The following is a 24,212-nucleotide window of genomic DNA, read 5'->3' on the forward strand; positions in this document are numbered from 1 at the left end:
ACAAACCCGCGTCCCCTGCATCAGCAGGCGGACTCTGAACCACTGCGCCACCAGGGAAGCTCCAGCTCCCTCTTCTGATGCTCATATTCCTCTTTCTCTGCCAACTGGTTGTGCTCCAGCCAAGCAAGGACTTCCTGACACTTGTACTTTGCACCTGTCCTCTTCAGGAATCTTGTCTCTAAGTCTCTCCTCTTGCAAAGAGCTCTTCACATGGAAGACACAGGCCTCCAGAGAGTTTTTGGCAGCCACCCTGTCCCTCTGGGCCTCATCCTCATCCTGAACATCCTTGTACCATTCAGCCTCACAAACCATGTTCCCCACTTCCTCCTTGCTCAGCCGGCCCTTGTCATTGGTGATGGTGATCTTGTTAGCTTTGCCTGTGCTCCTGTCAGTGGCTGTCACACTCAGGATGCCACTGGCATCAATGTCAAAAGTCACCTCGATCTGGGGGACTAAACGTGGGGCAGGAGGGATGTCACTGAGCTCAAAGCATCCCAGCTGGTTATTGTCCCTAGTCATGGCCCTCTCACCCTCATACACCTGGATCAGGACCCCAGGCTGGTTGTCTGAATAGGTAGTGAAAGTCTGGGTCTGCTTGGTCGGGATGGTGGCATTCCTCTGGATCAGCGTAGTCATCACCCCGCCAGCTGTCTCCAGCCCCAGGGACAGGAGAGCCACATCTAGCAGCAGGAGATCCTGCACCTTCTCACACTTGTCCCCCATCAACACTGCTGCCTGCACAGCAGCCCCATAAGCCACAGCCTCATCCGAGTTGATGCTCTTGTTCAGCTCCTTGCCACTGAAGAAGTCCTGCAGGAATTTTTGTACCTTGGGGATGCGGGTAGAGCCACCCACTAGGACAATGTCATGGATCTGGACCTTGTCCAGCTTGTCACCCCTTAGGGCCTTCTCCACCAGCTCCAGGGTGCTGCAGAAGAGGTCCGAGCACAGTTCTTCAAAGCGGGCTCAAGTGATGGAAGTGTAGAAGTCTACGCCCTCAAACAGGGAATCGATCTCCAGAGTGGCCTGGGTGCTGGAGGACAGGGTGCGCTTGGCATGCTCAGAGGCTGTGCAGAGCCTGTGCAGGGCCTGCTTGTTCCTGCTCAAGTCCTTCCCGTGCTTCTGCCGGAACTCCTCCACGAAGTGGTTCACCAGCCGGTTGTCGAAGTCCTCTCCACCCAAATGAGTGTCTCCAGCCGTGGCCTTCACCTCAAAGACACCAGCGTCGATAGTGAGGACCGACACGTGGAAGGTGCCCCCACCCAAGTCGAAAATGAGCATATTGCGCTCTGCGGCGCCCTGCCGGTTCAGGCCATAGGCCATGGCAGCCACCGTGGGCTGGTTGATGATCCTCAGCATGTTGAGCCCCGCGATGGCACCCACGTCCTTGGGTGGCCTGACACTGGAAGTCGTTGAAGTAGGAGGGTACCGTGATTACAGCCTGCCTCAGGGGCTGGCCCAGGTACGCCTCCGCTGTCTCCATCTTGCTCAGCACCATGGACGAGATCTCCTCGGGGTGTAGAACGCCTTGTCCTCCCCGCGGTAGGCCATGCACACCTTGGGCTTGCCGCCCTCGCTCACCACCTGGAAGGGCCAGTGCTTCATGTCCGGCTGCACAGTGGGGTCTGCGAACTTGCGCCCGATCAGTCACTTGCCGTGGAATACTGTGTTGTGTGGATTCAGATCCGCCTGGCTCTTGGCCGCATCGCCCACCGACGCTCGGTGTCGGTGAAGGCCACATAGCTGGGGGTGGTGCGGTTACCCTGGTCGTTGGCGAGGATCTCCACCCGGCCTTGCTGGAACATGCCCACGCATGAGTATGTGGTGCCCAGGTCGATGCCTATGGCCACTTCCCTTGCAGTGGACATGGCTGTGGCTTCTCGCGCTTCTGGGGACGAGTGTGATACCGATTCAAATGCAGGAGTCTGCGGAACTTCGAGCGGCTCAGCCGTGGAGGTGCGCTCAGCGGTGCGACTCTCCTGCCTGCCCAGCTCGGATCTGCTCGGCTTCGCTTCCACGAGCTTTTTATCCGGTTGCCGGAGGCCCGCCATCCCCCGCCCCCGCCGACGCGAACCTTCCAGCGCCTTCGCGGCGAGCCCGGAGCCGCCCGGCCCCCTGCTCCGGCTGACTCAGCCCAGGAGGCGCCGGGCTGACTCCGGGGGAAGGTTCGGGCGGATCGGGCCGTGCAAGGAGGAGGGGCGGCCCCAGCTGCGTCTGACTCAGAGCTGCAGAGAAAGTTCCAGCTTCTCCCGGCTTGTTCTAAGGGCGAGCGGTTGGGGCAGAATTCAGGTAAGGCAAAAACTTCTCAAGGAAACAGTTCGTCCTCTGGGTGGTTGAAGAGGGCTGTTCAGAGTCCAGCGGCTCGAGAAAAGCCGGAAAGCATGTCACCAGGCGAATAGAGCCATGGCCTCGAGGCAGGGGTTTAAAGAGTAGGGTTTTTTCTTAAGTCTTAATTATTATGTTGTTTTGAAACCTAAAGGCAGTGTTTTCGAAATTGTGGCTAAGAGGGATGGCCCGATTTCTGTTCTGGAATGAAACTAGGGTCAGACATGACTTTAAGAGATGGCGCTCTAGAAGGATTCATGGCCGGAGAGCATTGGTGGTTCAGTGGTAGAATTCTCGCCTGCCACGCGGGAGGCCCGGGTTCGATTCCCGGCCAATGCACGGTGTTCTTTTCTTCCAGGCTGTTCTATTTTAAAAAATTTTTATTGGAGTACAGTTGATTTATTATGGAGTACAGTTATTTTATTTGGTGTTTTATTGGACTCCCAAAAAGCCAAAAGAAGGAGACCTTTTGGAGACGTGAGGATGGAAATGGAAGAAAGAGAAGCAAATGTTCTCTATAACCTCCCCATGGGGGAAGGAACTCTGGTTTCCTGCATGACAGACAGGGATAGTCACCACTATACTAAGAGCACAGTACCCAGGGGAACATGATACATTCTAATGTTAAACTCTAGTAGCTTCAACTATTACGTAAAATATTATTATTCACCCGATTCAAAGGCAACTCCTAATTTTTAAAAAGAGGAACTAAAAACCTTTGCTTTGTAAGTGGGTCTTTTCTCCTCAGATGGCTCAGAACCCTTTGGAATGCTTCAGGGCCTTTGAAGAGGGAGGAGGGAGTCAGGATGCAGATGTCAGTCCCACTTCTGGATTGGAAAAAAGGGAATGTTTGAAGATGTATGCAATGAGTGACTTCCATGGTGGAAAATCAAATCATCCTCGAAAGGAAGGAACCTGTTTTATAACCCAGGAGGGAGAGAAGCTGTCAGCTTTAAATTCATTCACTTTCAGTGTTTAGGCTGCCCAGGCCTGCGTGTCAAAGTTAGGACATTTTAGGCAAGGGCCTGCAAGAAAAGGGTGCTCACTTCAGAAGGGAAAAGGTGGCCTGGCCTGGGGTCTGTGCCCTGGACTGTTCAGGGACTGCCTTGTCAAGCTACTCCAACCTTCTCTCCCAGCCCTCAGCAGCCTCAAAACCCCACCTGCACATCTACCCCCAACAGTTCCAGGTATAGCCCTAAAGCAAGCACCTCAGTACCTAGACACACCATCACACAGGCATGCTTCCAATGTCATTCACTTTATTTTTTAATTCATAATAGAGAAGCTTATGATGCAATGCAAATTTTATACATACACTTAAACATATCCACTTATGTTTAATAACTTAGATTGAGTGTCTTCAAAAGTAGAACAGGGACTTCCCTGGTGGCGCAGTGGTTGAGAATCTGCCTGCAAGTGCAAGGGACACGGGTTTGATCCCTGGTCCAGGAAGATTCCACATGCCATGGAGCAACTAAGCCTGTGCGCCATAACTACTGAAGCACTTTGCGCCTACAGCCTGAGCTCTCCAACAAGAGAAGCCCACGCACCACGACGAAGAGTAGCCCGTGCTCACTGCAACTAGAGAAAGCCCGCGCACAGCAACAAAGACCCAATGTGGCCAAAAGTAAATAAATAAATTTTTAAAAAATTTTTTATTTTTAAAAATTTATTTATTTTGGGGTGTGTTGGGTCTTCATTTCTGTGCGAGGGCTTTCTCTAGTTGCGGCGAGCGGGGGCTATTCTTCATCGCGGTGCGCAGACCTCTCACTATCGTGGCCTCTCTTGTTGCGGAGCACAGGCTCCAGACGCGCAGGCTCAGTAGTTGTGGCTCACGGGCCTAGTAGCTCCGCGGCATGTGGGATCTCCCAGACTAGGGTTCGAGCCCGTGTCCCCTGCATTGGCAGGCAGATTCTCAACCACTGTGCCACCGGGGAAGCCCAATAAATTTATTTTTTAAGAAAGTAGAAGAGACATTCAAGTGATGACTTAAAAGGTCATTGTGGAGGGATGCTCTTGACCCAAAACTGAGCACAAAAAGCAAGTTGTAGAACAAAATGTATAGTATGATCCAAAACTATATATAAAGATCTGTGATACCAACTATCTGTACATCCTTGAACAAGTCATTTCAACCATCTGGGCTATACCTTTCTCAATTTTAAGATGACAAGATTGAATTTCATCATTTCTGACACTTTCTAGCTTTAAAAATCTCTGATTTCATCCAGGAGCAAAAGAGGATTCCTGTTTCCCCTAAACTATGTACCTGCTCTATACCCAAATAAATCCTGCTTCTGTTAATAAGAAAAAGAGGAGTGATCCGCTATGTCTATCAGATAGTGCCATATATATACTTTATTCATTTTTACCCCTCACAGTGGTACAGTAAGGAATGTTAGTGTGATAGACATTGATGATGCTCACCAATGTTTATGATTCTCCTCCTTCTAGCCTCAGAAAGAGATTGCAATTCCATGCCTCTTGAGGTCAGGTCATATGACTTGTTTTGATCAATGAAATTTAAGTATGTGTGATATGTTACTTCTGGGCAGAGGGCATTTAATTACCATCCTAATTGCCACTGTTCTCTTTGCCTTCCTTGGCAATGTGTGGTAGCTGGTGTTGAAATGGAAGTATAAACCTGAGCCATCCTATGAAAGACAGCTTCCTGGGGAGTCTTTCAGGAAGACTGGAAGCAGAAAATGAATGAGAAATAAACCTTTGATGTTTCATGCCACTGAGATTGTATTATGAGCTTAATATACTGGCTACAGCTGGTCAAATGGGATTATCCCCATTTTTTTTTTTTCTGATGTGACTAGCCACAAAAATGTAACTCACTCAGTTCTACCTTCTAGTCCACCCCCACTCCAACTTAGACCTTCTTACCTTTTTTTTCAGTTACTATAGTAAAAGCAATCTTATCGATTTAAGGGGAAAATGCCAGCCAAATAGTGTGCTCCAAAGACATCAGGTTCCATGAGCATTTATTAAACGCCTATTATGTTCCAAAGACATTACGCTTCCATATATGTTGTTACATTTTAACGTCACACGATATTCCTGGGGAGGGAGATAAAGATATTACCATTTTACAGAAGAAGAATCTAATTCATAAAATAGTTAAATGAATTCTTCAAGACAAACCAGCTAGCAAATGTAGAAATGAAACACAAATCCAGGTTGTTTGGCTCTCTTTTCAGTATGCCTCTCACAATGCTACTCTACAGGCTTAGGAAGTCAATTCAATTAAAGGGAAGTAGGTCCAACTGATATACTACTTTAAAAGATGTGATGGGTGAAAGTAAATAATACTGAGTTTAGGCAAATATATTCAAAGCTGAAATGCATGTACTGGTGGTATATATTGGGTAGTATCTAATAGGGTGTTCAATAGTATTGAATTGGACCTCTGCTTCTGGGAAGATGGAGTAGATATACCTAAAAAAAGTCTCTAATTTCAAATGCTAAAGAATTTACTCATTCCACAAATATGTATTGAGTGCTTTATCAAGTGCCAGACATTGACCTTGACTCTAAGTATATGGTAGTGAACAAAACAGACAAAGGCCCTGCTCTCCTGGAGCGTATTCTAATGGGACAGGGGGTAGTCAGTTGGTGATACATACAACAGGGGAAAAATACAGCAGTAAACAATTAAACAAGTGAACATATGGTACTCCAGTTGGTGATGAGTACAATGGGGAAAATAAAGCAGGAGAGCGGGATTAGGAGATGGTGGAGGAGTGGGGTTATACCGAATGATCAAGGAGACCTACAACACACATTGGCTGTTATGGTGAGAATGGACTGTCAGGTGTCATGGGTGAGTGCAGGGAGAGCAGTAATTCAAGTGAGGTGATGGTGGCTTGGACCAAGATGCTAGTAGTAGAGTACTGAGAAGTGGTCAGATTGTTGGATTTATTTTGAAAGTAGAAGCAGGATTTCCTGAGGTTTCATATATTTGAAGAACCTCTGTCAAGGATCTGTGAAAACACATTTGCTCTGAGTCCTTGTAGAGCTGGGTGGGCTGTGACTGTGCCTTGGCCTTAGGGAAATCAGTGAAGGTAGGGCCTATTAGGATTTTAGCTCTGGAGATCACAGGCCTTTTCTTTCCCTGGAGGCTCCGTAGCCCACGTTGCTGTCAAGATGGGGCCAGGGGAAGAGGAAAGTTATGGCCTGAAGAGATGCTGCTGCCACTGCTGTTACACCGTGGGAATAAGGGGTCATTTATCTTGAGGGCCTTGGCTCCATCTGACTTTGCAGTTCTTCCAGTCTCCCACTGAGCTTTGAAGGTCTCTCTGCACAGAAAAATACAGCTCTGTATCCACTGCAAAAAGGAGCCCCATCACCAGGCAGAAAGCGATTTGATACCAAGGTGGAATGATGAATAGAATTGCCGGACCTAATAGGAGAGGCAAAGGGATGGGAAAAATGACAGCTGTTAAGACAGAAATTTGGAATAAACGTTCAGGTCCCCAGTGAGGAGCCTTTGAAGTCACCCAAGCCAAAGGCTGAGGCGAAGGCCAAGAGCAGACAGCTAGCCCCGGAAGGCTTCAGAGGATCTATCCTTCATCTCTCTGCCTTTTCAAATAAAGCACTGGATCAGCATTTCCCAAAGGATGACCTCAGGCACATCTGTTCTGCAGGACATTAATAAAAGTCATAAAGGAAGAAGGTTTTGTGGTTACCTGGGTTTAGCAAATGCCTTATGAAACTTAGTTTAAAGGTTTCCTTTAAGACAGGACTTCTTGTTTTTTTTTTTTTTGTTTTTTTTTTTGTTTGCTTTTTTTTTTTCAGTACGCGGGCCTCTCACAGCTGTGGCCTCTCCTGCTGCGGAGCACAGGCTCCGGACACGCCCGCTCAGCGGCCATGGCTCACGGGCCCAGCCGCTCTGCGGCATGCGGGATCTTGAAGCCTTTAATCTGAATTATGAATATAAAAGGAGAGGAACAGAGTATGTAGTGTGTTGTGCATTAATTTGATCACAGAACCCTTCATTCTGAAAGGCCTCTCAAGGAGTTATGTGACTGGGGAACAGCCTTTGGGAAACATTGAACTAGGGAATCCACAGACCACATCAACATATCTTCACTCACCACCTCCTCCGAGCCCAGGACTGGGTATTCACTAACCAACGTTAGTCTGGCATAAATAGCTTGTGATGCTGTCTGAAAGGGTATGATATGGATTCCACAATGTACAATTTCTCAAGAACAGGCAGAAGTCTCTTTCTTTGTACAGAGAGAGATTCTCATGCCAAAGTGGCCGCTTTGAGCTAAGATTTGAGCCTAGGCTGAGAGGTTCAGTAGGGAGACACAAGCAAGCATAAGACACCTAGAGGGACATACGATAAAGTGGTTTGAATAAGGTGGAAAAGAGGGAAAGTGGCAATGTCTGGTGGATGGATATGGAGGATGAAAAGGTGGCTTCTGTCCCCTAAGAGTTAAAACTCCAAATGAATGACACCCATTTCTATAATCCCTGAGAAATGAGCTGGAACAGAGCTGCAAATTCACACAACAGTTAGGTCAAGCTAGAACTTTCCCGTTGATGTCAAACAGGCATACTCGTGAGAACAAAGGTTCTGAAGTACAAAAAAGATCAGTAATCCTCTCACTACCTATCTTTCCGAGGTGTAAAGCTCCTTGAATAGCATTGGTTCCCACCTTGGACAGTGATGGTCACAGGCTGTGATGAGTGCAGTGTCTGCCCGATAAATGCCGTGCAGTGGTACTCGCCACTGTGACTGAGGTTCGCTTGTGGGATACAGAAGTTGGAACGCAAATAGGAAAATGTCTTGGATTTTCCATTCTGGAAGAATATGACCTTATTCAGAGGGCTGTTTTTCCAGCTGTGGCACCTCAGCATGATGGGCTCCCCTTCCTGGAACACGAGGCTAGGGGTCTGGAGCAGCAGCCAGTCTGAAAGACACAAAGAGACCACAGGACCCAGGTTGTCTTGACTCAAATCTGAGACCCAGACCATCCTTACTGGTGGGCCACTGTGTGTGGAGGGAATCAGACACCCCTGGTCTCTAATTCTGGCTCCATCATGTATGAGCTCTGTGATCTTGGGCAAATAATTTAACTCTTTCTGGGCCTCCGTTTCCTCGTATGTGAAAATAGTCACAATAATACCATTAGCTATCTACAGTAGTTCCCGGCACATAGTAGGTGCTCAGGATATGCTTGTCTTCCTGTTCCTGTCCTGCCCAACAGGCCTCTACAAGAAGGATACAGGAGACCCAGGAGTACAGTCCCTTCCCTGAGGAAGGGAGGGAGGGAAGGACCCAGTCTGACATAGGAGACAACATGTGAGGGGGACACAGCAGAGTCAAGTGTCTTTGCGGAAAGTCACGGACATATAAATATTAGCTTATCTGGTGCATGCTAGTATATGTGGAATTTCACTTCAGCGGGGACTTTGTCTAAAGGCAGCAGTGACATGGGTGGGCCATTAGCCTGCTGTGTACTTTTTTCCCCTGATTTTCATCCTTTTACTGAGGAAAAAGATATTTAATTTCTTTGTCGTATAGGGAATAGAGGCTAAGGTGGGTACTTATAATCTGACCTCAGCCCACGCACTCCTTTTTCCTAAAGCTATAGGACAGAGTAGAGTTGGAATTGGAAAGAAAGGGTAGAAAACAATAGATACGTTGGAAGGGAGCCGGGACATGAGAAAGAAATGACAACAGCCACACGTGTGCTAGTCAACCACGCTTAGCCCCTTCAGCAGATCGGAATGATGCCAAAAAAGTCTCTACACTGGCTGCTGAGCCTGCCACAAATGCAGGTGAAAATGTTCAATACTGAGGGAGGGCGTGACAACGAAGAGAAAACTCTGGGCCATGGCTACAGTGGGACAATCCAGAGGGAAGGTGGGGAGCACCAGATCTTGCGACTCGGGTCACACAAGCTAGAAAACCCCACCTCTCCCACTGGGGAGGCACCCCTGCATTCCACCCATTTCCTCCCATACCATCCTGTGTATTCCTCCTCTTGAGGAACTCAGGCCCTGGCTAGACATTCCACTCCAGAATTAGGTGAGCAGTCCTGGTTCCCTAGACTGCCTCTTTTATAAAGGTTGGATTGGGGTAGGTGGGAATGCTGAGAATTGTGAAGATTTTTTTTAATGAAGTAGAACCCGGAGAAAATGTCAAAGCTGCTTCCATGTAGCACCAGCAAGCAATTCTTGCACTTCTCCTCCCTGTCCGGGTAATCCCCTCTACGGAAGGTGCACATCATTAGAACAGCACTTTCTTCTCAGCAAAGTCTCTACTGGTACCAGTAAAGACTGGTACCAAAGACTCTACTGTACCAGTAATCTGGACAGTGGAAGTGTCAGCCTTAGACTGGTTTGTGCAAGAGGGCCACCTTAGGTCTCCTCGAGGACAGTTTCTTGGTGCAGATCTTGAGGGCAGGGCCCAGCTTCATGTTCACGGCACCCACGAGGTGTTGTTTAAGTCAAAAAAGGGCCTTTCCATCCATCTCCTGGGAACAAAACTCCTCTGCAATCTCCTGGAAGCCTTGTAGAGAAGCAATAAACTCATACACCTCCTCTGCACTCCATTGGCTAAGATTACTGGACAGGAACACAGGGTTGATGCCATGAATCCTGGTGTAGGCACAGCTGTATGGAGGTTCCCTGGGTCACATTCCCCATGTCCAGCTCTCACCGATAAAGGCCCAGGGACATTGGAGAGAGTTCTTTACCATGACTGGAATTCTCTGAACCCCAGCTAGAGTCCTCTTGACCCCTGTGGCACTTGCCCTGGATCTTAGCACGGGTGATGGCAGAGGAGCTGCAGCAGGGTCCACACTGGTGAACACAAGCATAGTGGGCTTCCTGAAACTCTTTCATGTTTCTCCTCTTCAACCAGAACTGGCAGCTACAGTTCACACTGTACCTTTCAGTACAAGTCATGGAGCAGAAACTCTTGGAGTCACAGAACTGTTCTCCAGGACTGTACTTCCCACAGTGCTGGAACTTCAGGAGATTTGTCTTCTTGACTACTCAGCAGATGGGCTGTCCCCTCCCCAGGGGCCAGCTGACTGATTCTCATTCAGCCCTGTCGGGAGGCCAGTCTGTAGTGGCTTTTCAGTAATGGAGAACAACGCACTGGGACAGGTTCTGCTCCGTCCTGGGTACCAAAGCCCTCAACCATGTGGGTGAACATCTGGGGTTTCACAATGGCTTGTGGAGGTTTGTTTGAGTCACCATTTATCTGGACACCATGGCTAGTGTAGGAGGAGGTGCTGATGGGCAGGGGCCACGGCTGCTAATTCACTGCTTGGTGAATTAGCATTCCCACTGGTCACTAGTTCAGCTTCTTCTCCAAGCCTGCTCTTCTCCTCCGTGGCCTTGGGGCTCTCTGCTACTGGAGAAGCCCTGGCAGGAGCACGGAACCCAATGTGGAGACATCATCGCCCTCCTCCTTGCATTTGACAGCCAACGTCTGGGTTTGCCCGGCAGGTGCATGGACTGCATGCAGAAGACCACAGGGACCTGGACTGTGGTGGCTGCGGGGCAGTGAGACTTGTGGCTGCTGCTGGACCGACTGGAGAGGTGCAGCTGTGGGGAGGGGTACCGGGGCTGACAGTGCTGGAGCTGTTGCCAGTGGTAGATAACAATCTGCTGCCGCATCAGCACCCGTTTCTCCAAGAGCTGATCTGTTGCTGCCACTCAATCAGTGAATGGGACTGGATCTGTGTGTGGTGACTGAGCTAATAAGGGTCTGGCTCGGAGCAGGTGCAGCTGTCCTGTCTTGCTGGCCACTCCCCCCTGCTGCTGTCTTCTTGGCCACTGCACTCGCTGCCCTGGATCAGTCACTGTTTGGGATGCAGGCAAGGGCTCCACCACTCCTGTGCCTTTCCTGGAATAGCTCCAAGCACCACCTATTCCTGAGGAGGGCCACTGACACAAAGGCCCAGGTGGGTGGCCACTTCTGCCTGGACCCATGTACCTTAGAATGCTCCTCCCACTGACCCCACCAGCTGGACTAAGGCTAAAGAACTGGCCTGAGGCCCTAGAGGGAGACTGAGCCACAGCTAGGGCCTGGCTAGAGGCCTGGGGGAGGCTAAACAGGGGAATAGCTTTCGGGGTGGAGCTTTGGGCTGAGCCTGTTGTTCCTCAGTGCCAAGTTCTTTACCTAAACTGCATCTACATGGACTCCAGCAGCCTGAGCAGACAGCCCCTCCGGCTGGACTACTGCCACTGCCCTAATAGGCTTCAGGATGAGTTGAGAAGCTAGAGGCACATTCTGGGCCAAGGTCTGGTTTACCTGGAATAGGTTTCTCAGCTGTGGTCCTAGATACATCTGGCCTGGGACAGGTTGAGGGGGAGGAGGTGGTGTTCCCCAGTAGCACAGATTGGGTCAAAGTGGTAACACTGGGAGAGTTCACTCCAGGACTAGCTGGTGAGTTGGGAGGCTGATGTTGTGGCCAGATTGACTGAGGCCTGGGTGGTGCTCGGCTGCTGCGTTGTGCTGGTGTTTGGGGGAGCTGGCCTGCTGACTGGCAGCAGTTGTGGCCACTCGATAGCAGCCAGGCTGTGCGGCTGGGCCTGCTGAGCTGCTGCTGGACATGAACTGGTGGAGATACTGAGGCCCACGGAGCTGCCCCTGCAGTGCCTGCTCTGCCTGCTGTTCATACCTGGCATTGAGCTTCTGGGAACTAGCGCCACCACCTGAGTAGGGACTCCCATTGGTGCAGTCGGCATTCTGTTGACTCTATCCTCCATGATAGTGGTTCAGGGTCCCCAAGGCTGGTGCTCTGGCTCCAGGCCTTCACATCTAGCTCTTCACCTAGGTCCTTCAGGGTGGTGTCCACCTCATGTGCCAGGGTTCCTTGTCAACGCACCTGCTGGTCGGGTGGGAACTTGCTCAGTCTTGGGGGAGGGATCCCTCACCTCCGCCCCTTCCTAGAGAAGCAGGAGCACTGAGGTTGAGGCCCTGCCAGGCCTCTGGGGCTTCCCTCCAGGACTGTCTTTTCCTGCTGAGCACAGAGGGTAGAGATTGCAGGCCTGGAGCTGCAGGCCCACCGGGCCTAGATACCTTTGAGGAGAATTTGAGAATTGGGTGAGGGAAGGGGACTAAGTGAAGAATAGCAATGACAGTATTCATCCTAATCACACTGCAGCTTTTCTCTGTGGAGAACGTTTTCTTGCCAGGAGCTTTGGAGGATCATTGATCTGTTCAGCAAACATTTATTAAGCCCTGTCCCGTGCCTGGGGCTGGATATAAAAGGTGGTTAAGATACAACTTTCACCTCAAGTTGCACAGAGGGCAGGGGGGCAGGGAAATGCTGATTCTTACCACCGGAACCTGACGGGGGAGGCAGTAGTATCTCCATTGAGCAGATGAGGAAACTGAAGCTCAAAGGTAAATGAAATCATCATGTTTACAAGGCTAGTAATTTCCAGCGCTAGGATTCAGCTGTGGTCTGTCTGTGCATTTGACTCTGCCATAAAAATGCAAGGATTTCTATGAATTAGGGATTTCCTTCTGTTTCTCTCATACCCAGCTGCCTGTCAGTGGCCTTGTCACCTTCGTGCTCAATCAGCACCGAGACAAAAGAGCCCAACATATTCTGGAAAATTTCTTAGGAACTTCCACCTCACCACACATACAAAGCAATGGGATACGTGAAAAGGGAAATGAGTAGACCAAAACCCCTTCAAACAACCCACAGCCATGCTTCCCAGTAAGCAGGCAATTCCCCTTTCCGAAAAACCTCTGCCACATAAGCAGATTTCTTCTATCCTCATTCCCCCAGACTCTCTCAGGCCTTCATCCACTGACCGGAAATCACATCCAGATGCACAGGGTCGCTGAGGCTGGTCTGCTCTCTCTGACACCTGTAGTCTCCGCTGTCATTGCTGCTGGCCTTAAAGCTATAGCTGGGCTGGTTCTGGCTCTGGATGAAGCTCCCATTATGGAACCACTGGGTGAGGTTGCCTTCATACAAGTCGGTCCCCTGACACATCAGCGTCACATAATCCTCCTTGAGCACACTGATCCACGCAGGCTGAATGTTCACCACAGCCTTCGGGAGACCTGCTGAGGGGCAGAGAGAGAAGGCAGCATGAGGAAAGGGACCCCAAGGGCCTAAGCAGACCCCAAATCTCAGATGATGGAAAACTGTGGCCATGCTGGAGACATCAAGAGAGGAACCCAACCCAGAACTGTTGTGCAACCAAAGGCAGTTCCTCCAACTCATGCAGCCCAAACAGGGGCCCCCAGGAACCCAGGTTCTCTCAGGGAGCTTGCCTCCTCCCCAGGGGAGAGGACAAGAGGTAGGGGAATGGGAGAGGGGGCAACAAACAAACATACACAGATACACACACACACACACATACTACACATACATCGTTTGGGGAATCACTTTCCTCCCCTGTAAACTGAGGCATTTGGACACTAGTGGATAAACTCTCTCCACAGCTGAAAGAAGACAAATGGGGACATCTGGTGGAGGTGCCAGGCTGAGAGTCAGACATCACGTTTCTGTTCTGACTTCTTCCATTCTTTTTTTTTTAATGTATTTATTTCTTTTTATTTAGAAATAAATACATCTTAAAAAAAAGAATGGAAGGCGTCAGATCAACAAAAAAAGCTGTATTTATTCATTTATTTTTTGTCTGTGTGGGGTCTTAGTTGCAGCATGAGGGATCTTCGTTGTGGTGTGGGATCTTTCCTTGAGGTGTGCGGGCTTCTTTCTAGTTATGGCGTGTGGGTTTTCTCTTCTCTAGTTGTGACACGCAGTCTCCAGGGCGCGTGGGCTCTGTAGTTTGTGGCCCGTGGGCTCTAGTTGAGGCACGGGCTTAGTTCCCTGACCAGGGATCCAACCTGTGTCCCCTGCATTGTAAGGCAGATTCTTTACCACTGGACCGCCAGGGAAGTCCCCATTCTTCATCCTTTAGAATAGACCTGTCCTGACACCCAAGCACAGAGGAGTCTCTGTGGCCTCAGAAGAATAAGAAAGAGGAGAAAGGCTGGCAGGCCAGTCTAGGGAGCTCGCGTTCAGTGGCCCAGGTAGAGCCACACTCCACTACCAGTCCTGGGAGGTGGAGAGGTTAGTGGTGCAGAGAAAGCAGTGCCCAGCAGTGTTCATCCCACCAGAACCAGTGGTATCTCCTATTTGTGTCCAGAGGAACAGGCCCTGAAGCCTTCAGATACATGAAAAGTAAAAGATTTATCAAAGCAGACATAAAGTGAGGAAAATACAACAGCAGCAGAGCAAATTAACTAACGTGTCAGATATGTTATGGGGATAACATAAGCAGATCATGTGATTTTGTATGCAACTGAAACTAAAATGGCCTGGGCTTGTGATTTAGTTTGGAAAGAGGAAGGCGACTGAGACAGAGGACAGTTATATTCTGTGACAGAATCTGTGAGGTCTCACCGTAACAGAAGCATAAGGGCTGAGGCACCTGTGCCCCATGGCTGTCCATCCCCGGCTTCCCTGGGAGGAAGGAAAGGGGAGGACACAGCAGGGGGTGGGGCAGGGCATCTTGTGGGAGCAATTACTGTTTCCTGGCTCTACCTAGGTCCTGGGCTGCTGGTGCACCCAGAGCACCTCCAGACAGGGTGCAGGGAGCAGAGAGAGAGGGTAGCTGGGGGAGGGAGAGGATGTAGTGAGCAGTTACCAGGTTTCCCAACAGGAGCTGTAAAAGAGAAAACAAAGATCAGCCTGGTGTTTAGATATGATGATTCATCATTATAAATAATCACCTCCTTGAAAATCCCCTTAACTCTCTTGATGGTCTCTGTCTGCATTATGTTCACCTGGCTTTCCATGTCTTTACTTGTTCAGCTGTGTGTTAATGAAATTACCACACAGGGGCCAGATTGGTATCTCTATAAATTTACTGTCTCCATATTCAGAGAGACTAATTGCCATTCCAACACTTTAGTAAATTTGCTCTGCTGTGCTTGGTCTTTTCTTCACTGCTGTCTGCAGTGCAAGGAGGAATGTATGATTCCTCTGGTCCCACAACTGATTCTAGAATTGCCTGGCTTATGTATTCTCTGATCCCCATTCCCTGGATAACCCAGACCCTCCTGTGCTTTTGCCCAGGGGAATCTCCTTTCACATAAAGAGAATAGGCTTCTGCTGCCTGAAGTGGTTTCAGGGGCAAAGAGAACAGCCACTGCCCCCAACCATATGTTTTATTGCTTCCCCCCACCTCCTATTGGCCTAAGACAGCATTGTCCCTCCCACCTAAGATATGGTCCCAGGCAAACACAATTTCTAAGGAAGGTAAACACCTTGGCCACTCGTTAGTCCTTCAAGTCTAGGTCACTAGACTTTGCTTGCAGCTGGCTCTGCTCTGGTGGGTGGCAGAGCACCAGGGACCTCGGTGCCCAGTGAAATTGGGCAAAAGACTTAAAAAAAATGAACTCTGCTGGGCTTCCCTGGTGGCGCAGTGCTTAAGGATCCACCTGCCAATGCAGGGGACACGGGTTTGAGCCCTGGTCCAGGAAGATCCCACATGCCGTGGAGCAACTAAGCCCCTGCACAACAACTACTGAGCCCGTGCGCCACAACTACTGAGCCCATGCGCCACAACTACTGATCCCGCACGCCTAGAGCCCATGCTCTGCAACAAGAGAAGCCACCGCAATGAGAAGCCCGTGCACCGCAACGAGGATTAGCCCCTGCTGTCCACAACTAGAGAAAGCTCGTGTGCAGCAAGAAAGATCCAACTCAGCCAAAAATAAATTAATTAATTAATTTAAGAAAAAAAGAACTCTGCCAATTTCATAATTTGCCAAGGCCAGCAAGGTTGTCAGAATCTGATTTTCATCAGCCTGCCTTCACCCTCCTGACTTTCCTGACATGCTTCCCGCGCCAGCCCTCATCCTTGCCCAAGCTCAGCCCCAACCGAGGTGGCAGCAGCTGAGTTAGAAAAGCTTGCCTGCCTCTGTCTCTGCTCCACTGCCCTCCTGGGGACCCTGCCTCACCCAGGAATAGCAGAGCCGTCCACAGTAGCATGTGGCCCGAAGGATGGCAGGGTGTGCAGTCAGCTCGGTCACTCCTGGCAGCAGGGAGGACTAGGAATGAGGGGATCCCCATCACCTCCTGGAGCGAGCAGGTTGGCTCTGACAGCCCAGCACAGCAGGCACAGACTTCTCTCGAGGCTTGACAGATTCCACCCCAGAGAACAGACAAATTCTGGAGTCCAAAAGAGGAAGTGAAAAGAAGTGTTTTTTTTTTTATCACTGGCTCCTCCCCTTCCACCCTCTTTCGTCTCAACTTTTCCCTCCCAGAAGTTTCAGGGCTTCCCAGAATCAATCTGGCTCAGTCCCACTCCAAATTCACAGAAAATGTGGAAACTGGGAAACAGATTCTCCTCTTCCTCTGGGGCCACAGCTGGGCTCAGCCTCTGGGAGGAAGAGGGGAATAAATGGTGACCCAAACTCAGCTCAGAACCTCCTGTCTGTCTCTCTGCTTAGAAAAGGCGATGGAGGAGAGTGTGTCAGCAGACTCCCCATACTTTTAGATCTATTTAGAGGCGCAGGCACTGGCATCAGACTCCTCCTGAGATCGAGCATAGCAACTTGAGGCCAGCCCCCACCACTGGATTTTCTTTATTATCATAATCCTGACTCTGTTTTGGATTGTGGAACAAGGACAAAGACGTGTGTCAGAGTGGCACTAGGATGATCACACCCACCCTCTTATTCCCCTTCGTCGTTCACTCTTGTACTCCTCTTGTACTCCTCCAACAAATATCTTTGAGCAGCAATTAGCGCCCTGGTTCTTTATCTTTCTTACCCATCACTGTTCTTATCACTGTGGCATGGTCAAAGAGCAGGGCTTTAGAGCTGTGTAAGTCTAATTTTGAATGACAGGTAGCTTCTCAGAACTTCTCAGATTCCTCATCTGTATAAATGAAGATTAGCATGCCTGTCCTTCAAGCAGGGTTTCTCAGCCTCAGTACTACTGACATTTGGGGCCAAATAATTCCCATTGTGAGGACCTGTCCTATACACTGTAGTATGTTTAGCAGCATCCCTGACCTCTACCCACTAGAATGCCAGGGGAACCCCCTAGTTGTGAAAACAAAAATGTCTCTAGACATTGGCAAATGTTCTCTTGGGGGCAACACTGCCCCTGGTTGAGAACCACTGCACTCAAGGTTTTTGAAAATTAAAAGAGAATTTGCATGCTAGCAAAGTCCCTGGTGCGTTGTGGGTATCCAGTAAATGCTAGTTTCTCTTTTTTGCTTTCTGTAGTCATTCTCATCAACATTACTTCACCCTCAACATCTCCAGAATATGAGTTGCTCTGGGATCTCTCTTGGGACCCTCTGCTGGGGCCTCTCTCCCAAAAGCTCTCTCAGGAAGCAAGCTTTAATACTCAAGGAAATGACGTTCTGAAACCTGTTCTTACACTCTGTGGTCTTCAGAAACCTCAACAGCCACACTCCTTTGGCCAAGGCTTTTCTACTGGCCCCGTTCTACCCCACCTCCCACCCCCAATCTACCTCCAACCCTTATCTGATTTTTAGGTGAAAAAATTTCTTTAACCACTGAAAAGACTCCAGTGAGCTGACATCAACACTTTAAAGGTTAATTTATATAATGGGACCCACACATTGGAGCCACCCCACTGGACCAGACCACATCATAAATCTAAACCTAAGTCAGCCTGCACTTAACAGGAAAAACCTGTCCAGGGACGTAACATACACCAATCACAATCCTCCAACTCAGCTTTACTTAGCTTACCTTACTCTAGAAATCAGGACCTGTTAGCCTTATAAGGAAATTCCCAACCTCCTAGCCAGTCATGCCCTGTCTCCACATTGCCTCTTCTAAAGCTCTATAAAACTTGGTCTTGCCCAAATCCCTTGGGAAGAGTTCTCCACTGCTTATGAGGAACTGTACTACCTCAATCCATGGCTTGTTTTCCCTTGAATAAAGGATATCAACCTTGTAACTGAATTGTTTTAGTTTTGTCATCGGACAGGTCAGGCATATCTTATTCTATTGTGCTAACTTAACTGCACTTTGCAGATATTGCATCTTTGACAAATTGAAGGTTTGTGGCAACCCTTGTTGAGTAAGTCTATTGGTACCATTTTTCCCAACTGCTTTTGGCTCACTTTGGGTCTCTGTGTCACAAAGTGACACATTGGTAATTCTCATAATATTTTGAACTTTTTCATTATTATTATATCTGTTATAGTGATCTGTGATCAGTGATCTTTGATGTTACTATTGAAATTGTTTTGGTATTTTCAGCAATAAGGTCATCGTAAATTAAGGTGTGTATATTGTTTTATAGACATGATGCTGTTGCATACTTCATAGACTATGGTATAGTGTAAACATAGCTTTTCATATGTGCTGGGAAACCAAAAAATTTGTGTGACTCGTTTTATTACAATATTGGCTTTATTGCAGTGGTCTGGAAGTGAACCCGCAATCTCTCCAAGGTATAGCCTGTATTGTCAATGAGGTGTGATGTGAAAACAGCCACCGAAGCTTCCTGGGTTGGCTCCTAGATGAAGGTAAAGGTTCCTACAGAGCCACTTTAGTTTGCTACCTCTCCAGCTGCTCTCCAGTATCTCTGGTAATTTCTCTTAGATCAAGCTCCACCTAGTTTCCATTTGGAGCTCAAGTTTGTTTGTTCTAATCCTTTTAGGTGGAAATTTGGGGTGTGAGAGACTTCAGATATTTCATGGTGAGACCTAGTAGGCCATAACATTTGAGTTTATGCCCAATCTCAGCCACAGTGTAAACATCTTCAGGAGGTACTGACAGATCTCAGTAACAGTGCTCAAGTGGTCAGAAACAGTAAGTCTGGTTGAACTAGGGAGAATTATTTAAATGAGGGAAAATAATAGGTGCCCCTGAAGCAAAAGAAAGCATGATGGCAGCCATTAGGAAACTCACAAAGCTTGAGGTAAGTCCACAGCATAAACTGCTGGGGGACTTGGGAAATTGAATTAAGACAATAAATTTGGACTATTTTGACCAAAAGCACATTAAAATCTAAGTAGGCAAGTCAAACTATTGAAAGACATTACAGCATCTGCCACTATAAAGAGATATTCTCGTTAAAGGAATAAAGATATACTACTATGGGAATCTTGAAAACCAAAGCAGCAAAATTGGTGGCCACAGATCAAACACTTAAATGCTGTCAGAGGGCTCACCACCTCACTCTCAGACTCTTGGGGTAGGATAAGTTGGTCAAGGAATGGTTTAGATCAACAGTAGGTTACATGCCAACCTCATGAAAATTTCTATGTAACAAGGTACACTTTTTGTTTTTAATTAATTAATTTGTTGGCTGCATCATGTCTTAGTTGTGACACACAGGATCTTTCGTTGCAGTGACCGGGATCTTCATTGCGGCATGCAGACTTCTTTGTAGTTGTGGTGAGGGGGCTCCGGAGTGCATGGGCTCAGTAGTTGGAGCACGTGGGCTTAGTTGCCCCAGGGCACATGGGATCTTAGTTCCCCGACCAGGGATCGAACCCAAGTCCCCTGCATTGGAAGGCAGGTTCTTAATCACTGGACCAACAGGGACGTCCCCATGGTACACTGTTAAACACCACATTCCCCGGGACTTCCCTGGTGGTGCAGTGGTTAAGAATCTGCCTGCCAATGCAGGGGACACGGGTTCAAGCCCTGGTTGGGAAAGATCCCACATGCTGTGCAGCAACTAAGCCCTCAAGCCACAATTACTGAAGGCCATGAGCCTAGAGCCTGTGCTCTGCAACAAGAGAAGCCACCACAATGAGAAGCCCATGCACCACAACGAAGAGCAGCCCCCGCTCACTGCAACTAGAGAAAGCCCGCACGCTGCAACGAAGACCCAATGCAGCCAATAAAATAAACAAACAAAAGAAAACACCACATAATCCTCAACCTGTCGGCACATCCCTATTAAGCATTAATTTGGCTCTAAGAGATCCAAGGCTTAGCTACAGAAGTGGGACCCTCAAATATCAAAGAATTAAGCTTGCCACCTTCTGGCACACCTGCCTATTTTATGTCTGACAAGTGCGGTCCAAGAAGCTATAGATATCTACAAAAATGGCAACGTCTTACTAAGACAACCTAGAATGACAACGGCCATTATAGGGAATGTTCCCGTTAGACAAGATGGCTCATTTACAAGTGCACTTGAAAGTAAGAGTCCTCAAATCAAACAAACAGAATGGGATACCTATTTTAATTGGTATGCCTCCAAAAGGCTTCAAGAGTCCCAGAGAGGCTTCATTGAAAGATTCATTGCAAAAGGGTAATGAAAAAGTAAAGACACAAGAGGTTCCTACAAGACTGATGTGACTACTACTCCCCTCTGTCCTGCTTTACCTGAGTACCCACAGTCTGCTAATCCTCTGTTCTGAAGAGACAGAGGGATCAGTAGTTGTGGCACACGGGCTCAGTAGTTGTGGCGCACGGGCTTAGTTGCTCCGCGGAATGTGGGATCTCTTCCACTCTGAAGAGACTATAGAACTGTAAACAAAAGTCTGCCAAGTTAGCGGCCTTACAGATACCCTGTATCTACCCTCAAAGGAAGGTCACCAAATGGCCCCTCTCAGGGTTGGTGAGACTCTGAGGGAGTCTCTGGTAAACTGCTACCAATTATTCCCTTAAACAGCCAAGGGGACACTAAAACTAAGATTAATGGAAACCCGTGTTAAATTCTGATAGATACCAGAGCTACACTCTAAATACCTCATGCTCCAGAGCCTCCAGAAGGGATCCTGGAAAAACTGGCAGAAGCTGGTGAAGGATGAGGATTCTTACCACAGTCAGGTCTCCCAGATCTCTGTAGTGCCTGGTCAAGAGAGGAAAATAAAATTTCATGTGGTCCTTTCTTTTCCAAATTCAGGCTTTTTTGATTTTGGTTTTGGGGTACCTATTGGTTGTCAATTCTTCTCTCCCAGGGACAGCTATTTTCTTCTATTTGTCTCATTTTGTGTTGAGAACTGGACTTGGCAACCATCAGGTCAGGGCCCCCAAAATATGGCCAGGCAGAAATATGGGTCTGTAGTGTAAGCCATGACAGTTTTCTTCTTTTTTGCAATACAAGTGGCTGACTTAAGCTTTGATTGCCAAGGCATCCATTTCAAGGGGCGGCCCTTTCAAAGAAGGCTGTCTCAGCTAAACACAGTACCAACCACACAAGTAGATAAAGAGCCGGGCCACCTCCACTCACTGAGGCTCCTTTGTTTTAGAGATTTTGGTACATTTAAATAACTGACCAATTGGTCTACATGGTTTTTGTTTTTTTCCATTTTGTCCTTTAAATTCCTGCTTTTATGTTTTAAATTCGCCAATAAAGAGTGAGCCCTCAAAACCCTAGGACCCACCCTCAGCCCCAATAAAAGCAGAACCCCAGGCCCACGTGCACTCTCTGTCTCCCCATGGCCTTGCTGTGTGGCCCCAGGTGTGCTGTGTAATTTCCAGGTGTTATAAGTAATGAGCCTCTATTTTTTTCAGTTTCCTGATGGTTATTGCTGAAGGGCATCTGGCAATCATTATAAGAACCACAAGAGCTGGTCCAACCACAACACTGGTTGTTGATAGGCTGAGACTAGCACAAAACAAGGGTGCATCCCATTTATAGCTGTGGTCCTACTGACAGTTGCCAGCTCTCAGAATTATCTAAGTTTTTGCCTTGGCGACTTTTGTGAGTGGCTCTGGATCTTGGGAGAGCTATTATGCTTACATCCTATTTTTTAAGGCCTTCTCCCCTAAGCTAAATAACACTATGTACCCAGGGGGAAGAAAAACGTTCCAAAGAGAAACAGCTATATATATAGAACATAGGATACTTTTTTTTTAAAGTTGAGCAACTCCATCTTTTAAAATTTATTTTTATTTTTATTGAAGTATAGTTGATGTACTGACATTTTCTTTTAAGTTCTATTTAGTTGAAGATTTTCTCCTGATATAAAGAAGCAAATTGAAGATAATGTAGTTGGATGGGTGTGTTGACTGACTTTTAAAAAAACTGCACAATGTGAGAGCTGCGAGTTAAGTTTTATTTGGGGCAAAATGAGGACTGCAGCCTGGGAGACAGCGTTTCAGATAGCTCTGAGAAACTGCTCCAAGGAGGTGAGTGGAGGAGCCAGGACATATAGGAGTTCTGCAACAGAGAGCAGGTAGTCGGAACGTCAAAAGATTATTGTTAATTAAGGAAAACCAGATATCTCAAGGAATTTAGTGCTTTTCTACGTATGGGAAGATGCAAGAGTCTGGGCTCACTGAAATCATTCCTTTGATATGCACCTCAGCTATCTAGGGCCAGTATCCTGTGTTTTCACATCCTGAGTCTTCTCCGGGCTTACCACAGGGAGTGGCTGCAGTCTGATGGCTGCTAGATGGCAGGTATTCTTTTCAGCCCTGAGTTTCCCCAGGGCTCACCAGCTCATTGGCTCACATTGGAGGGCTGCAATCATTGATGACTGTGACATCCTTTGTTTACTGATATGGCAGGAAATATTCCATTTATCTGGTGGGTCAGCCCTTTGAGGTATTCAGGTTGCAGTGCATTTCTCTGAGGAATTAAAAACAACTGTTCTTATAAGAACTGAATGTAGCTCAAGAAACAATTTAAAGCCCGCTTATGCTGTTTACCAATTCCAAAACCTTCCCATTCATCTCAAAAGTTTGTCAGTATTATAGAATTCTGGATTTAGAAAATAAAATTCCTTGTTGGAGGAACTTGCTTTCTTTCCTTGGTCTTTGAGATGTAAATGTATTACCCAGTCTTCTCTAGGAACTCTTATCTAGCCCATGTCTTTGAAATGCAAATGTCAGTGAGGTAATTCTTATCAGAAAAAGGAAAAGCTATTTGGAAACTAGGTAGATGAAAAATCTTCAGTCATCACAAATATTAGTAAAAAGTTATGCCATCTGAGCAGGTAACCTTAACTTATTCCATCTGCCAGAAACACTATTTGGACCCAACTGTTGTTTTTATAAACTAAAAAAGTGAGTTTTTATAAACTAAAAGTGAGTTTTACATTATCATAACCCATCAGGACCCAATGGAGCCTTCCAGGGACAGGCCCTACCCCCATGTCCTCTGCTTTAGCTCCTCTGTGAAGTACCTGGATAACAGTATTTGATGCACATTTCCTGAGTTGTCCTATGAGGGGAACCACTGACCAAAACTGCCCGCCCTGGCCAGGCCCGATAGTAACCACTTGCATGAGTTATCTTACAACAGGAGGGCCTGGTAAGGAACTCGGAACTAACAAGCTACCACCAACTGGAAGAATTCCGGAAAAGTCAAAAGGAGAGAGGAGACGCCAGTCCACATGTCCTACCAACCTCCCAGAATCTTTCTTGCTGGAATCCATCTTGGCTGAGCTATGCACGTGTCACCAGGAAGGACCCTGATTCAGAATGATTGGCCAGAGACAACCCAGAAACTAATCCCATCACCATAAAACCCGAGACTGTGAGCCACATGGCATAGCAGTCCTCCCGGGTTCCCTTACACTGCTACTCTCTGCCCTGGCGCTCCTTTCCAATAAAGTCTCCTGCTTTGTCAGCACGTGTGTCTCCTCAGACAATTCATTTCCAAGTGTTAGACTGTTGGAAGCCAACCTGGAGCCTCTGTGCCATGACAGGGTCATGGAACAACACCAAGACAGCGCTGCAGGGCAGTGCTGCGCCCAGGAAGCTGACTACATCTCTTCTGATCTGTTTTGTAATTTTGTGCTTCTGCCTTGAAAAAGTACATGGGGGATTTGCCCCTTGTCCCAAGCTTAACCGTGTAAAACATCCTCTTCCCCCTCCCAAACCAAAACCTACGAATTGGGACTTTTTAACAACAGCCCCTGGCTGGTGGGAGAAAAAACAAACAACCTGGAAATGTAGGGTTGTTTCTATGGAAAACACC

The 24,212-nt window shown here is 47.9% G+C and overlaps 2 protein-coding genes, 1 long non-coding RNA gene and 1 other non-coding gene across 4 annotated transcripts in view; 2 read left to right on the forward strand and 2 right to left on the reverse strand.

Annotated features, from left to right (window-relative positions):
* Nucleotides 1-6: 6 nt before the first annotated feature.
* Nucleotides 7-1,990, reverse strand: HSPA6 (heat shock protein family A (Hsp70) member 6). Its single transcript, XM_024116835.3, is given in 5 exon segments — nt 7-144; nt 146-1,389; nt 1,391-1,516; nt 1,519-1,715; nt 1,718-1,990. Coding segments are annotated over 5 exon segments (1,842 nt in total). The 5' UTR covers nt 1,869-1,990; the 3' UTR covers nt 7-20.
* Nucleotides 1,991-2,120: 130 nt separating this feature from the next.
* LOC112062433 (uncharacterized) overlaps nt 2,121-24,212 on the forward strand; it is a 27,441-nt gene continuing 5,349 nt past the window's right edge. The window contains exons 1-2 of the long non-coding RNA XR_002890729.3: nt 2,121-2,289; nt 18,743-18,849. This is a non-coding gene — a long non-coding RNA (uncharacterized lncRNA). The remainder of the gene's footprint in view (nt 2,290-18,742; nt 18,850-24,212) is intronic.
* TRNAG-GCC (transfer RNA glycine (anticodon GCC)) lies at nt 2,594-2,664 on the forward strand. Its single transcript has one exon. It is a non-coding gene; the product is annotated as a tRNA-Gly (tRNA).
* LOC112062432 (low affinity immunoglobulin gamma Fc region receptor II-like) overlaps nt 5,315-24,212 on the reverse strand; it is a 41,931-nt gene continuing 23,033 nt past the window's right edge. Inside the window, exons 4-10 of the mRNA XM_028488720.2 lie at nt 22,651-22,859; nt 21,032-21,134; nt 16,295-16,505; nt 14,977-14,994; nt 13,130-13,387; nt 7,998-8,252; nt 5,315-6,733 (exon numbers count right to left, since the gene is read on the reverse strand). Coding sequence (XP_028344521.2) covers nt 6,555-6,733; nt 7,998-8,252; nt 13,130-13,387; nt 14,977-14,994; nt 16,295-16,406 — 822 coding nt within the window. The 5' untranslated portion in view covers nt 16,407-16,505; nt 21,032-21,134; nt 22,651-22,859 and the 3' untranslated portion in view covers nt 5,315-6,554. The remainder of the gene's footprint in view (nt 6,734-7,997; nt 8,253-13,129; nt 13,388-14,976; nt 14,995-16,294; nt 16,506-21,031; nt 21,135-22,650; nt 22,860-24,212) is intronic.

The sequence above is a fragment of the Physeter macrocephalus genome, chromosome 4, assembly GCF_002837175.3.
Source record: "Physeter macrocephalus isolate SW-GA chromosome 4, ASM283717v5, whole genome shotgun sequence".
Lineage (NCBI taxonomy): Eukaryota > Metazoa > Chordata > Mammalia > Artiodactyla > Physeteridae > Physeter > Physeter macrocephalus.